Source organism: Eschscholzia californica, unplaced genomic scaffold (assembly GCF_041429995.1).
Source record: "Eschscholzia californica isolate CP2 unplaced genomic scaffold, dmEscCali1.0.p SCAF_3, whole genome shotgun sequence".
NCBI classification, from domain to species: domain Eukaryota; kingdom Viridiplantae; phylum Streptophyta; class Magnoliopsida; order Ranunculales; family Papaveraceae; genus Eschscholzia; species Eschscholzia californica.
The window spans coordinates 42,345,186-42,361,303 of NW_028238420.1; the positions used below are offsets into that span (position 1 = coordinate 42,345,186).

Here is a 16,118-nt window from a genome sequence, read left to right on the forward strand (position 1 = left end):
GGAGTTGAGGTTGACTCGGTAACCGGCAGGCTCGGTTGAGGGCGACCAAGGGGTGCTTGGAGCATTATAACTTTTAATGGGTTATTGTTCGTCTAGATGGACGTTCACAAGGGCTTAGAGCCGTTTGGACCTTTAGTTGGCCGAATTCCACGTTGGAGAGTGTCCAACTAGTAGGCAAGTGGGTCGGACCCAAATGATATTTGTTCGAAGTAGGCTCGGTCTAGGCGACCTTTAGACGAAGTGGGCCCAACACGATTTTTTACCACTACACCACTCGATGTCCGTGCAAATTTATATAGGAGGGAAACTCGAATCAACGACCCAACTTGATTTGTCAACTTTATCTAAATTTGTATTCTAGAAATAAAAAAAAATCCGTTCTTTGATTCAGATTCCCTCCCAAATCAGTGGTTGTATAGTTAACTTTTTCTTTTTTTTGTTGAAAGCAAATGCATTAAACTTAATAGTCTATAGATCCAAATTAGAAAAACATACATAACCGTAAACAAAGTAAAACAACAAAATTACAGAATTAAGGACTTGCATAATATCGCTTCAATTAGTGGAGCTTCCTTCATTCTGTAGCTTATAATCCTGCCAACTCTGAAGAGGATGATATGTAATGTGGTCTTGAGAGTCCTTCCGGTAGATGGACAGATGAAACTAGTACCGAACTTCCTGTAACATTGAAGATGGGTTAAACAGACACCCAAAGTTTCTGAACGAAACGAGAATGTCTGTAAGGTGGAACCAAATGAAGATTCCAGTTATCCCCTCAGTATTCTCCATATACAGAGACCATATCCGCTCGAGTTCCACAAAGTAGAATCTGATCAGACACCTGGTAAATGGGATCGTCGTTGTAGCCCGAGTATAAATACCCTGCTAATCCGACAAATATTCGCAAATGAATTGCGAAGAGGGGTGGAAGTGAACATGTTAAGGAATTAGGATAAGTAGGTAAATCTATGCGTAAATCAACCACAAAGGTAATCGACAGAGATTGAGCTGAGAGATGAGAAACAAAAGGTGGGCTATGAAGATGGACATAACTATGTGAATCGTAGTGCCTTCCTGGGTCGAAAGGTAAGTTAATACTAATATTAAACCTTTTATAAGACAATCGATACGAACACATTAGCCACAAAGTTAATCTATGGATCCAAATAAACATAATTTGATCCCTGGCGTTAAAAGCATTCTTAGTGCAGTCATGAAAGATGGTAAGTGAAGATCCAAGGATTAAGTTGTGTTCAATAGAGATGGAAGAGATGGTCGCACCGAGGGTTTGGTCAACGATTAACTGAAAAGAGATAAAACCAACCACCATATGACGAGCTCTAAGCTCGACCTCTATAGATGCAAGGCTAATCACCAAGTGAAGTAGTAAATTAGCCATGCAAAACTAAATATTGACTGTCTAACAAATTCCTAACCTATCATGGAAATTAGAACCTGGACCCAGAGCTGTTAGGCAGCATCTTAAATAAAACCAAAAGCCCTAGATCAGGTGCTAATATGAGAAGAAGATCAACTAAAAGGTTAATAATATTAAGAATCAACTAATGAAAATAGAGATTACTGCCCTGATTATAGAAAGAAGCCTTGCTTTTGTACGATTTGAGCAAAAATCCACTTTCTCGGCTACCTCCACTTGACTAATTTACTATCTTCTAATCGCCGATTCAGGGAGAAACCATCATGTAGAGCATTTTCCATGGATTTCTTTGAACAATTACTTCACGTGAAGCTTCCTATCTCACGCGACGATCCGTGAGATGATCTCTCCAAGACCTTTGCGAAGTTCTTTCTGGTTCATCACAAAAAACTAAGATTTATGGTTTGAGTGATTTATAGAAGAGGGTTTTAGTTGTTTGGTTGAAAGGGTAACCAGGAAAAACAAGAAGTTTAAGCTGATTTCTATAGAAGATTAGGTGGTTAGTAGTTGATTTGATGAGCTGATGTTGAAATTGGTATGTGTTGGGGTGGTTTTTGATGGTATGTTAGTGAGAAAATAAGTTGCATGTGTGATTAAGTGATTTATGATGGTGAATTGAGTGGTGGCTTCTCGTGGATTAGGGTTCAGATAGGGGGAAAAGGAGAGGGAAGAGTTGGGTGCTTTCTGACGTCAGACCACTCTCTCTCTCTCTCCTCAAAAACCCGAAAGAGAGATGTGTCGCCAACTCACCTTCTTGGTAATCGTATAGTTAACTTAGAAAATGAAGTATGCTTACAACAAACAAATATGAAGTTATGTAAGAGTCTCGATAATGACTTTAGGAATATTGTCTCTGCTTACGCACAAGCCCAATCCCATTAGCCTGAGTAGTTATTAATAGGGTGCTTCTAAAGGCTCCGGGCTAAATGGCTGTAAGTGGGCGGCTCTATAAGCACCGGTCCCAACAGCTAGATATTGTTATAGGTGCCGAGAAATCTGTAGGCACCCGGCGCCCTAATTTTTATCTCTCTAAAACCCGCTAGGCTCTAACGCCAACGCTAACTCACCGCACCTTTCATAAAAAAAAAACATTATGAAGTTGAGAATTAGGGATCTTAGTGATAAACCCAAATGTCTGAAATGTCCAATCCTCAATCAGTTGAAGCTCTGTACTTCCCTCTGTTGATGCCGAAAAGCCCACATACATAAACTCTTTAAAATGTTTAGAAATATCAATCCCCATTGAAAGAATTGGTTTTTCTGGTTTAGAATTATTTTAACTCAACCAAAGATTCAAACTTTTCTGATCATTCACAAATAATACTACCAGAGCTTGAAGAAGGAACATTAAGTTCTCTGGTTAGTCCAATTACACCATTTATAAGATAAGAATCAACAAAGTTAGATTTCTTAAACTAAAAGAAGTAAAATCAAATCTCACATTATCTGCACTTGTTGTTGAAGGAACCATGAAGAAGTTGTAGAGATAGAGAAGCAGGAGAAGGTCTCTTCTTCTTGGAGATGAATTTTTCATGTTAATTAGCAAGAATTCTATTAAAGAAGTAAAGGGGAAGTCATCAAGAACATAAAAGATGTTCAATTTTTTTTTTGGAAGGTGACTACTATCTACGTACGTCGTGATATTTGACATTTGATACATCATAGATGTGATAAGCTCGATAAACGCCCACTCAAACACTAACAAGACCGGGCCTATAGCCCAACAAGACAATGACCTGAAGCCCAACAACATTATTTATACCTTCATAATTCGAATTCAAATAATCAAAGATTCCACTTGACACCTTCTTTGGGATTTGAACCTGGGACCTCCAGGGCTTTCTGGAATTTATGTCAACACCTTGGAACCACTTGGTCTACCACTTGAGAAAGAGAGTTAGGAGGTGGGAATTGGATCATACCTGGTGCTTACATAGAACCTGGTCAATGATCATTGACCCGAGTCCATGACATGGCCGCCCGCTTACAACCATTTGGCCCGGTGCTTATAGAAGCGCCCTTATTAATATTGTCTCTACTTTTGCTGTAAGACCGAAGCTCAATGGGTACACGAATTTCAAAAAAAAAATGGGTACTCGAATTTAGTCTTGAAGAATGCTCCACGAGCCCATCTGAAAAACTAAGAGCATCTCCAATGGGACACTTAACAAACACTCTAAAAATCCTAAGTGTCAAGGGTCAAAAGTAAATCTCTAAAGTGTCTCTTTCCTATGTGGGCATTTAGAGACACTCTAATGAAAACCCTTCTCCAACGTAACACTCTAAAGGGTCCTAATTTTACTATGTGGCAGTTATTATAACTAATAAATATATTCATTTTAAAGTTGAAAAAATAAAGAAGACACAGGGAGAAAGCTAACATGAAACTAAACTCTACCATTGTACTCTATGTTATTCCACACAATAGAAATCAGAGGAAATTGAAGTTGGACCAACTCAATTTAGGTCAATTGAAAACCCTTAAACCCAATTTTAATCTTATTGTTGAATTTTCATCACAATCAAACCACCATAGTTTAAACTTAATCATAATCAAACCCTAGATTGGAAGATAACTATTCTTTAAATAAGAATTAAAAGGCAAACTTACAGCATAAACTAGGTCAAAAGATCCCAAGATTCAACCAAATTTGCACGAAGGGGATAGTGCGAGAAGGAGAAATTGTTGGGAAAGAAATTGTTAATCCTCCAAAAGGAACAATGGCAGAATCAATGTGGTAGAGTTTGTGGCGAGAGAACTTGATGGGGGAAGGAATCGGTTTGTGCCTTTGTGGTGAGGTATTCTTTTTTATTTAATTTAGTTTTTTTATTTTTAATATAAAATATTCTAAAGTAAATGGCTGAGGTGGCAGTGAGAGAAACTTAAGTAGACACTCTCATTTTAGAGTTTCTCTCTCTAGACACTCTATAATAACTGTGTCCACCTCATATTAGAGAGTCTAACTAAGTGTTCCATTGGAGATGGTTTTTTAACAAAAACTCCTAAAAAATCTATGTGGCACTCTAAGTGTTAGAGATTGAGTGTCCCATTGGAGATGCTCTAAGAGCATCTCCAATGGGACACTCAATCTCTAACACTTAGAGTGCCACATAGATTTTTTTGAGTTTTTGTTAAAAAATCATCTCCAATGGAACACTTTATTAGACACTCTAATATGAGGTGGACACATTTATTATAAAGTGTCTAGAGAGAGAAACTCTAAAATGAGAGTGTCTACTTGAGACTCTCTAAGTGTTACTTTTAAATTTCAACCAATAGAAAATCTTGCTTTTCAACTACTTTTTATCTATTGAATTGAAGAAGGACATGTGTATTAAGTATAGACACTTTAGAGATCTCCATTGGAGACCAACAAAAATTAGAGTGTCTCTATATTGACATTTAGGAAAGAGAATCTCTATTGGCCCTTGACAACTAGGACGTTTAGAGTGTTTGTTAGAGTGTCCCATTGGAGATGCTCTAAGGTCATACTAATAAACTTGAGCTTGACAGGTTGTACGTTTAACCCACGTCCAAGACTCACTCTTAACTGACGTGAGAGTTCATACTAGCATCCCATTTTTATCAACCGAAAAAACAAAAGAAACACAAAGAAGTTTGAAGATGAGTAAATCAAAGAGAACACATTATAGAATGAAGATTATAACCCTAAGAACCAGAAAAGGAACTCTTTGTTGTCTTTCTTAGAACCAATTACATTAAACAAAACTGATACATAATTTACAAAGTCCAGTCTTTATGTCACTCATTCAAATTCATTCTCCTAATCTTTTGAAAAGGATTGTATTCCCTTCTTCCCTGCAGAAGTTGAATCAAATTCAACCTTCAACTATATGATCATTTTTTACAAGTATATGAATTTTACTTCAAATTCTTGACGAGCGTTTATTCATGGTTTTACTTAAGACTCCAATGATATAATATGTTTATGATGGGTCATGAAGAGAGTGTGAATCGATTAGATCGAATAGTTCGTCTCCTATACTGTACCCAAGCATTTTAGCCATATCACTTGTCTTCAACTTGGGTTTTGGAACTTTTTGTTGCTTTAACCATGAATAAACAATAAAAACTTTCTTCATCATAAACAACTCCAATGCCTCTGGATTAAACACAACACCCATTCTCATGCTCATCTGCCAATAATATAACCCAGAAAAAAAATTAAAACCCATCAACTAGAGAGCCTTGTTTTCTTTATCTTGGGCTGTGTTTTCCTTGTAAGCGGGATTTCAAGGAGAGTTAGGCCCAATGGGCTCTAACACGATATTAAAGCTAGTGTTTCAGGGATCAGCCAAGACTATCTAACCTTAGCCCTGCGTGGAGGGGAGTGTCAAGTGATTCCAGCCCAGTGTTGAGGGCTAATCTCCGAATTCCCTATGCATTAGACTGTTGTGAAGTAGATAAATCCTGGGTAATTCTTTCGCTTGGGTCGGTGCTCAAGGAGAGTTAGGCCCAATGGGGCTCTGACAAGAAGATCGTACGTGTATATGTTACGTACCTGGTGAGGAACTAACATAGCTGCGTATCGGGCAAGCTCCCCTGCACGCCAATCCAACACGACAGGCAACCATGGATAAGAAGCATCAAGTCTCACAAACCATAGTCTTATATCGGGAAATTCCGACAGTTCTCGAGGATCATATGGGTCTTCTCTTGTATAGTTAATTGTAAACCCAATTGTACGTTCTAAAAGTTCTTTTGGATTAGCTGTGACAAACATACACATGACATCACTTAAAAATACATGTAATCAGTATAATAAGAGATGGCAAAGACAAATTACCTTCTGAAAGTGATTTGATTCCACTAATGTTAGTAACGGGCGATAGGTCTAGACTCCGAATATTATCAGTATCGATAACTATCTCGAATCGCCCTTGTGTGGGAGGCATTGGTGGTGCAACTTTTGATGTATCTGTTAAACCAAACAGAGTCGAAAGTCCGAAAAGAAACTAAAACTCCTTAATTTGTAAGCATAACAGCATTAATGAAAACAAACCATTTGAGATAGAAATGACATTGTGACTAAAGATTAATGAAAATTGAGAAAGATGTTTGATTGATTACCTTGTTCTTCGTCGTGAAGAGAGAGATCGAAATTTCCAGAAGGATTGAATGAAACTGAGGCAGTAACATCGGGACGGTGAGAAATGAGAAGAGAAGGGTTTGAAGTTGAAACGGGTTTAGAGGAAGTCCATGAATTAAGGGAAAGAATGGGTTTCTGGTTCAGAGAAGATAGAAAAGGAATGAAGATTGTTGAAGTAGCCATTAGGAAGCTCAATCTATCTGTTTGAAGCTTCTTTAATGGTTTGTTTGTTTTCTTCTCTTTTCAATTTACAGTTTTGTTCATCTAATTCTAGACCTTGTGTTCTAGTTCTCCTATCCGTTAAAGTTACCTTAAGAGATTGCCTAAACTGCCCTTTACCTGATACACCCACCATATTTATCTATTTTACTTAATGCCCCTATTTTCCAATTCCCAATCAACAAGTAAGCAAGTAACAGAGAGTATAAGAGTAGAATTAGAGGATATCACCAGTATCAATCTGGTTTAATACGGAATAAAACTCTACGATCCAATTCATATTTCTCATTTGGATCTTCAAATGTATTGCACTCACGGGATAACGTGACGGATCGAGAAAAAGAAGATCTGACGATCAATAAGAATTCAAGATATTTGAAGCTATTCCAAAATATTTAAAGATCTAGAAGATTGAGTTTCATGTATTTAGAATATCTCTTTTGATTACCTAATATTATTATTACATAAATATAATGAAATTATGAAAACTATAGTTACAAAATGTCAATAAGAATTGGAAAGTTTAACAAAAAATAGAAACCAAATGAGAAACCCGATCACAAACACAACTTGAATCAAAGGCCGGACATAAATTGGGTCACAAATCACAATAGCTAGATCACAAATTGGAGCCAAACCCAATTAATTAGGTCGATTTGCCCTTCTGCCCGCACTTGAATGGCAAAATGGTTTTGAAACGTAGCACTAGTAGCCGCAGTGGGAGAAGGAACGTAACAAGTCAATCAGGTAAGTACTCATCCTTCTCTATATACCGAATTGGGAATTGTTTTTTTCGCTTCTGAATTCTTTTAATGATTCCATTTCTGCAGATTACTGTTGTACGCCAGCAACTGTGGTGGACAAACTTGACGACGACCTTCTTGGTGAGATTCTGATACGACTGCCTGTAAAAACTGTAGTTGGATTTAAAGTTATCAACAAAAGATGGTATTCCTGCATATCTGATCCCCACTTTGCATATAAACTTACTAGTCATCAAACCAACCCAGATATTTGTATTTTTTTTTCGCATTGTTCAACTCTTGGAAGTATCTTTAGGAGATCTTTCGATCGCTCTTCACCCAATCTCCTTAGTGAAACCACCATATCTCTCGGCTTACCTGAAGCGTTTGCGAAAAATAGGGGGGCACTCATCTCAGCTAGTTGTCATGGCCTTCTTGTGGTTTTGCTTCGAAACTACAACATTCGCGTTTTCAACACTTTCACAAAGGAATATGAATTTAGTCCATCTCCTCCCGATCTCATTTGCATTTTCAATCCTTTAACGAAGAAAAAACAACTTATTCCATGTCCTCCTAACGAACGATGGCGTTGTCGTAGTTTTGGATTAGTATTTGGACCAACTTCTTCCTCCCAATATTATCATAACAACTACAATGTAGTTTGCTTGGATGCTGGGAGGGGGAGTTTTAACTTCAAGGTTTTCAATCCAGAGAAAGAGCGTTGGATAGAATCCAAAAAGACTACAAGGATAAACTATGGTAGTAATGGCTTGGAGAAGTCATCGGTAAATTTATTGTCTGATCCTGTTTGCTTTCGAGGGGTTATACTTTGGTTATGCAGAAATGGAGTTATTATTGCATTCAATGCGGATAAAGATGAGAGCAAGATAATTCAAATACCTTCGAGTGTATCTGAAATACTGGAAACCCAACCAACAACATGGAGTAGGGTTCGACCATTGAAGAGGTATCTTTGGCTTGGAGTCGTAAAAGATGAAATTAATCTTGTGTTTTGTACCCCAGAAAATGAAGTCTTCATTTGGGTACTAAATGACTATGAAAACAACAAATGGAAGCTCAAGAGAAAGGATGTGATAAAAGGAGAAATTAATCCTCACATAGGTTACATGAAACCCATTTTCTTTGATGGTGAGAGATTAGTTGTAGACTACCCTATGAACTCTAAACCTTATCGGCAAGAACACAATATCCAAGCTGGTACTTCTATATCCTTATGTTTTTCGGGAATAACACTGGGTTTTCATTATGAAAGCACTCTAACTGAGGTTTCAAAGAGGAACCAAGGCAACTAAAGCTTGATCTGAAAACTAGCTAGTATGTCTAAAGTAGTTATTCTTGGTTATAAAATTGTGGGATTTTAGTTTTTTATCATACTCAGATATGTTATGAATTGCATTGTAATTTGCTATTGAATTCTAGTAGCTTGTTTTGACCTTTAACTTTTCTCAAGAGTCATTGTGAACTACTAGCTAGTAATTTGGGTATTCCATTTGGTTTTAAATGTTTGAATCCCTGCAGCCGCAAGATGGACAGTGGGAAAATAATTGGCAAGAAAATGACATTTGAGCGGGCGTTTCAAGACCTTTATTTCGAACCGTAATGTTTAATCATGTTATCACATAAACACTCTAACTGAGGATGGTGATAGCAAATAACAAAGATGAAGCGAAATAGTCAAAGCTCTCGGAGAAAAATTTTGTTTCGTTGGTAAAAAGTGATCCATCGAATTTTTTTTTTTTTTTGTGGCATTTTGCTAAATACATCTCAAAATTAAAATTTCTTCCGTTCAAGTGAGTCCCAAGGTTTTCACAGTCACCGTTATCACTAGGAGGAAAGAAACACCCAACATGCAAATTATTGGACTATAGGCATTCGGAGCAAGAAGATAGAACTGATTCAAGCTTAACATGCAATAGGGCCAACAATCATTGATCCATAATCACGATAATTTGGTCTGTGGCTTAGTTGATTGCATCAGCTCTTAAGCCTATGAGTTTTCGGGTTTGGACCTAGGTGGAAATACATTATTCCTAAGATTCATCTCAGTAGTTATATGCAATAAATAATGTAAAGGGTAGTGTAAATGGGACTTCGGATGGCATTTAGCTTTAAGGGGGTTAATATGTGAAATTACTAGCCAAGTGCTATGCAATGATCAGAGGATTGTTGAAAGGTGGTCTCCTTAACATGGAGTTATGTCTGCCGGTATGTTATAATATCTATTCTCGTATCGTTATAATATCTATTCTCGTATCGTGAAATATATAGACATAAAACACAGAGAGATCAATTCTCAATCAACAAACGAAAGGAGTAGACCAATGGCTTTGATTTAGTTCTTCCTTACATTTGGTGTTTCTGGACATAGTGAAGATAATTACGAAAGACAGTGATTGTCTTAACAATCTAGGCACTACCTCAGGTACCTGCTAGGATACGACCACAAATGGACACTGATGAGACAAGAAAATGTCTCATCTGAGTCTCTTAACTCGGACTAGTTAGTCCAATTCGAGTAGTTACTCTGATGAATTGTGTGTTTCTTTTGTCCAGGTGTCTTCTACGGAATTGAGCTCGAATGCACAGTATTACCGTGTACCTAAGCATAACTAGCAGATCGAACGACTGAAGTTCTTCTCGCTCACATGGCTGCATCTTGGCTCATGCCGCATCTTCCTTTCCTTTCCCGCGATGTACATTATCACCGCCTCATGACTCCAACAATCTAGCGTAAGTTGTTCAACATAATTGCTTAGGAATAATACTCTCTTTATTCTCTCATTCCATTTAGAGATAGAGAGAGAATCTTCTTTAACAAGAAGGAAAAAGATCTTAAAATAGAGAAAGTATTCTCTCTTGATTTAGGATTGATGATCTTTACAGAGAAAGAAGAGTTGGGTATTGTTAGAAGAGATTTTAATGAAGGTAAGAAAGATTTCAAGTGGAGAAATTTATTCTCTGGATTGGAATTTGATTAAATCTTAAGAGAGAGAGAGAGAGAGAGGGGTGCGATGGTTGATTATAGTAGATTGATGGAGAGGTGAAGATATTCTTCCAAGGGTGCTTCTAAAGGCACCGGGTCAAAAGGCTGTTAACATCCATCTCTATTAGCACCAGGCTCAAGTGCTCCTTTTCTCTGTTACCACCGTACAATTATGTAGACACCGGCCACAGCCAACTTAACCCTGACACCTCCATCCGTTTATCACAAAATCAAACAAAATCTATCGGACGAACAGAACCAGTCCGAGCCTTAAGAGAACCAAAGAGATCAGCTGATCCGGGACCTAAGAGGACCACTGATCAGCTGATCCGGGACCTAAGAGGACCAAACGGATCATCTGATCCGGGGCTTAAAAAACATCCCAATCCTCATTCTCTTTCTCGTGAACTCGACATGAGCAGTTCTTTTGCTACTTCTCGTAAGGTTTTTTTCATCTTTCTCTCTCTAAAAACCCTTATTCTCATCTTTCTCTCTCTACCTTTCTGATAAATCTATTGTCTTTATTGTATATTATAGGCTCTGAGCAAGATCGCTTGCAATTGCCTACAAAAGGAGCTACTTGAATGGCAGGTTAATCCTCCATGTGGATTCAAACACAAAGTCACTTGATAATTTCAAAGGTATAATTTTTCTATTTGGGTTTCATTGTTTTTCATAATCTTTTCTAGGGTTTCTTTCAAGTCTTTGTTTTTATCCTGGTCTAATAGAATAATTGGTACTTTTTATTTTCTATTTGGCGGGTGATCAATAAATGATAAATAATAGGTGGGGGTGATCAACAAATGATAAACAATAGGTGGGAGTGATCAACAGAAGGATGGATTGGTGGATCAATGAAGTGATCAAATGTGAAGGAAGAGGAGAGAAAATGAGTTTATTTTGTGGATGAAGTTTGGTGAAGAAGGAAGAAGAGAGTGGACCCATTCTTTTCAATTTTGTATATTTACTAACAGGAGAATAGAAAGTAATAAGAAAAAATGGAAGATTTTTTAGAGTTTTAAGCTAAAATATAGGTTTTTAGAGTTTCTCGTGTTGCATTGGAGAAAGTTTTGCAATAGAGTGTCTCTAAATGGCCAAATAGGAAAGAGACCATTTAGAGATCCATTTTTCGCACTTGACACGTAGGATTTTTAGAGTTTATCTTGAGTCTTGCATTGGAGATGCTCTAATGCAACACTCAATCTTAGAAAATCTGAGTGGCACATATGATTTTTAAAGTTTTTTTCTTAAAAACTCTCTCCAATGCAACACTCTATTTGGATCTCTAAGATGACGTGTCGAGGGTGGAATAGAGATATCTCAAGAGGACACTCTAGAAATTGAGTGTCCTCTTGAGATATCTCTAATTGTCGAACTCATCAGTATTTCATTTTCAACCAATAGAATCGAATCTTCTGTTTTCTAAATAACTAATTGTGTAGTGGGTTAATTCCGTTTTGGGCCCACATATTATCAACTCACCGTTTTGGCCCCCCCAATTATGTCCGGCAATTCGTTTTGTCCCCAAAAGGCCAAATTTTTTACCAAATTATCTTCGGGGATCAAAATGGAATTATTTGTGAAAAAATGATAAAGACACAAAAGCCACATCACCTATTTCTTTCTCCTCCACTTCACCTAATCTCTCCTCCATCACACCACCTCCTCTCCACCTCACCTTCTTCTCCGGAAATTGGTCGCCAGCCACCTTTAAGCCAAAAAAAAAAAAATATTATTCTGGTCGGCCGGAATTTTTTTATTCCGGCAGGCGACCAATTGCCGGAGAAGAAAGGTGAGGTGGAGAGGAGGTGGTGTGATGGAGGAGAGATAAGGTGAAGTGGAGGAGAGATAAGGTGAAGTGGTGGAGAGATAAGGTGAAGTGGAGGAGAAAGAAATAGGTGATGTGGCTTTTGTTTCTTTATCCTTTTTTCCGTTTTGGCCCTCGGGGATAATTTGGTCAAAAATTTAGCATTTGGGGGCAAAACGAACTGCCGGACACAATTGGGGGGCCAAAATGGTGAATTGGTCACAATATCGGGGCCAAAACAGAATTAACGCTTATTTATTTATCAAAAAAAACTATGACATAGAAGTAAATAACATAAGTTTCGAGTTTTATATTGGAGACATTGAGAAGTTGAGGATCTATATTTTTGTCACCTAGTTGTGAGAATCTTAATTGGAACTTGACAAAGAAGATAAATAGAGATTTTTTGAGTTTTGTATTGGAGATGCTCTTAGACACTAATCTAAAACAAATTATATTTATTTACATAGAAAATAGATAAATATAAAGAAAATTATAGTTACAAAACGTAAGAAAGAATAGGAGAGCTTAACAAACAAACAAAAAAAGAAAGGGTTAATTCTATTTTGGCCCCCGATTTGTGACCAACTGGCCGTTTTGGCCCCGAATTGTGTTCGGCAGTTCGTTTTGGCCCCAAAAAATTCCTAAATGACCCCAAATTTTTTCAACCTCCCAATTCTACCCCCATGGCATTTCTGTAATTATTTTTTTTTTCTTTTTCTTTGTCCACCTCATCTAACAATTACCACATCACTCTGTCCACCTCACCCTTCTTCTCCGGCGAAAAGTTGCCGGCCGGAATAAAAAATTCCGGCCGGCCACCTTTACCAAAAAAAAAAAAAAACTTCATCTTCTTCATTTCTCTCTCTTCTTCTTCTTTCTTTACCTCTCTCTCTCTAACCCCTCTCTCTCTCTCTATAATCCGGCGAAGGGGCGGAGCCCTTCGCCGGAAACCAGACCTTCAAGGTCTGGTCGGAAACCAGACCTTCAAGGTCTGGTCGGAAACCAGACCTTCAAGGTCTGGTCGGAAACCAGACCTTCAAGGTCTGGTCGGAAACCAGACCGAGATCTTGTTTCCGGCGAAGGGGCGGAGCCCCTTCGCAGGATTATAGAGAGAGAAAGAGGGGGTTAGAGAGAGAGAGGTAAAGAAAGAGAAAAAAAGGAGATGAAGAAGAGAGAGAAATGAAGAAGATGAAGATTTTTTTTTTTTTGGTAAAGGTGGCCGGCCGGAATTTTTTATTCCGGCCGGCGACTTTTCACCGGAGAAGAAGGGTGAGGTGGACAGAGTGATGTGGTAATTGTTAGATGAGGTGGACAAAGAAAAAGAAAAAAAAATAATTACAAAAATGCCATGGGGGTAGAATTGGGAGGTTGAAAAAATTTGGGGCCATTTAGGAATTTTTTGGGGCCAAAACGAACTGCCGGACACAATTCGGGGTCAAAACGGCCAGTTGGTCACAAATCGGGGGCTAAAACGGAATTAACCCAAAAAGAAAATAGAAACCAAATCACAAGTCCGAACACAAACACAACTGGAATCGAAGGCCGGATATAAAATTAAGGTTATAATAGCTAGAATAACAAATTGAAGCCAAAACCGAATTAAAATCTCTCTTCTCTCCTGTTAAGCGGTCATCTTCACACCCACCACCAGGCCACCATCTTTCTACTCCGGTATCACCAAGCACAGTTCACCGGCATAATGGTTTTGAAACGCAACAATAGTAACCCTAGTGGGAGGAGGAGGAGGAGGAGGAGGAGGAACGTGAAAAGTCGATTAGATAAAGGTACTCATAATTCTCTCTATCTAGCTCTATATAACCAATCAATCAGTTATTCTTTTGGTTATTCCTATTTCTTCAGATGGTTTCTAACTCTCTCTCTTTCTCTCTGTGAGCAGATTACTGTAGTACGCCGGCAACAGTCGTGGATAAACTTCACGACGACCTTCTTGGTGAAATTCTGATACGACTGCCTTTAAAAACTGTAATTGGATTTAAAGTTATCAACAAAAGATGGTATTCCTTCATCTCTGATCCTCACTTTACTAATAAACTTACTAGTCGTCAAACCAATCCAGATATTTCTACTTTTTTTTCGGAATGTTCAACTCGTGGAAGTATCGTCCGAAGAACTATAGATCGCTCTTCAGCTGATGTCCTTAGTGAAACCATCATCTCTCTCGATTTACCTGAAGCGTTTGCACAAAATAGAGGGGCAATCATCTCAGCTAGTTGTCATGGCCTTCTTGTGGTTTTGCTTCGAAACTACGACATTAGCTTTTTCAATTTTTTCACAAAGGAATATGATTTTAGTCCATCTCCTCCCGACTACATTTGCATTTTCAACCCTTTAACGAAGAAAAAACAACTTATTCCATGTCCTCCTAACAAACTATGGCAATGTTGTAGTTTTGGATTAGTCTTTGGACCAATAACTTCTTCCTCCCCATATTACCATAACCACTACAATGTAGTTTGCTTGTATGGAGGAAGGGAGAGTTTTAGCTTCAAGGTTTTCAATCCAAAGAAAGGGTGTTGGATAGATTCAGACAAGAGTACGAGGATAAACTATGGTAGTAATGGCTTAAAGCAGCACTGGGTAAATTTATCTTCCAATACTGTTTTCCTTCGAGGGATTGTACTTTGGTTATGCAATAATGGAGTTATTATTGCATTCAATGCGGATAAAGATGAGAGCAAGATTATTCAAATACCATCCATTGTATCTGAAATAGTGGTAGCCCAAACAACAACAGCGAATTGGCTCCTGCTATTGAAAAGCTTTCTTTGGCTTGGAGTTGTAGAAGATGAAGTTAATCTTGTATTTTGTACCCCAAAAAATGAAGTGTTCATTTGGGTACTGGATGATTACGAAACCAACAAATGGAAGCTCAAGAGAAATGATGTGATCAATAGAGAAATAAAACCTCTCTTGAGTTACATGAAACCCATTTTCTTTGACGGTGAGAGATTAGTTGTAGCCCACCCCATGAGCTATAAATCTTGTCGGGAAGAACACAATATCCGGACTGGTATTTCAAGATCTCTATGTGTTCCGGATGGACCACTGGGTTTTCATTATGTAAGCACTCTAACTGAGGTTTCAAGGATCGACCAAGGCAACTAAAGGTTTCAAGGAGCGACTAAAGGTTGACCTGAAAACTACTATCTCTAGAGTAGTTATTGTGTGGAGTAGTTATTGTTGGTTATGGGATTTTAGTTTTGTTTGATCATTCTGAGATATATTATGAATTGCATAGTAGTTTGGTATTGAATTCTTGTAGTTTATTTTTTACCTTCAACTTTTCTCGAGATATATTATGAATTGCATAGTAATTTGGGTTTTCTCCATTTGGTTTTAAATGTCCTAATACCCTGCAAGATGGACAGTAGAAAAATAATTGGCTACAAAACGACATTCGAGCGGATGTTTCATGACCTTTATTTTCCAATGGTCATGTCTAATCATGTTATCATATAAGCACTCTAACTGAGGTTGCTGATAGCAACTAACGAAACTCAATTGGTCAAAACTCCCTGAGAAAAACTTTCTTTGGTTGGTAAAAAATGATTCTCACCAATTCCTTTCTCTTCTTTTCTGTGGTGTTCTGTTAAATACATCTCAAAATTAAAGTTTCTCTCGTTGCTTCCAGAAGGAGATGGAGACTAATGATGCACTCGGTTCGGTTGGGACACTCAAGTGAGTCCCAAGGTTTTCACCTTCACTACTATCACTATTACAAGACTTAGTAGAACGAAAGAAACAACCAACGTACAAATAACTGGACTACAAG

The 16,118-nt window shown here is 37.9% G+C and overlaps 2 protein-coding genes across 2 annotated transcripts; one reads left to right on the top strand and one right to left on the bottom strand.

The window, feature by feature from the left end:
- Nucleotides 1-5,130: 5,130 nt before the first annotated feature.
- CRR6 (chlororespiratory reduction 6) lies at nucleotides 5,131-6,830 on the bottom strand. The gene is made up of 4 exons (XM_086671650.1): nucleotides 6,531-6,830; nucleotides 6,247-6,378; nucleotides 5,962-6,170; nucleotides 5,131-5,596 (listed from the first exon to the last, which is right to left on the bottom strand). The coding sequence occupies exons 1-4, from the start codon at nucleotides 6,730-6,732 to the stop codon at nucleotides 5,387-5,389; spliced, it is 753 nt and encodes a 250-aa protein (XP_086527776.1). The 5' UTR covers nucleotides 6,733-6,830; the 3' UTR covers nucleotides 5,131-5,386.
- A 7,036-nt stretch (nucleotides 6,831-13,866) lies between these two features.
- LOC147550481 (F-box protein At5g07610-like) lies at nucleotides 13,867-15,660 on the top strand. The gene is made up of 2 exons (XM_086672583.1): nucleotides 13,867-14,109; nucleotides 14,223-15,660. The coding sequence occupies exons 1-2, from the start codon at nucleotides 14,025-14,027 to the stop codon at nucleotides 15,449-15,451; spliced, it is 1,314 nt and encodes a 437-aa protein (XP_086528709.1). The 5' UTR covers nucleotides 13,867-14,024; the 3' UTR covers nucleotides 15,452-15,660.
- The last annotated feature ends 458 nt before the right edge of the window (nucleotides 15,661-16,118 follow it).

Coding starts and splice junctions, on each gene's coding strand:
- CRR6 (XM_086671650.1), bottom strand. CDS start 6,732: ATGGCTACTTCAACAATCTTCATTCCTTTTCTATCTTCTCTGAACCAG. Junction 6,379..6,530: donor TCTTCACGACGAAGAACAAG/GTAATCAATCAA, acceptor TTGGTTTAACAG/ATACATCAAAAGTTGCACCA. Junction 5,597..5,961: donor CTATGTTAGTTCCTCACCAG/GTACGTAACATA, acceptor TATTATTGGCAG/ATGAGCATGAGAATGGGTGT.
- LOC147550481 (XM_086672583.1), top strand. CDS start 14,025: ATGGTTTTGAAACGCAACAATAGTAACCCTAGTGGGAGGAGGAGGAGG. Junction 14,110..14,222: donor GAAAAGTCGATTAGATAAAG/GTACTCATAATT, acceptor CTCTGTGAGCAG/ATTACTGTAGTACGCCGGCA.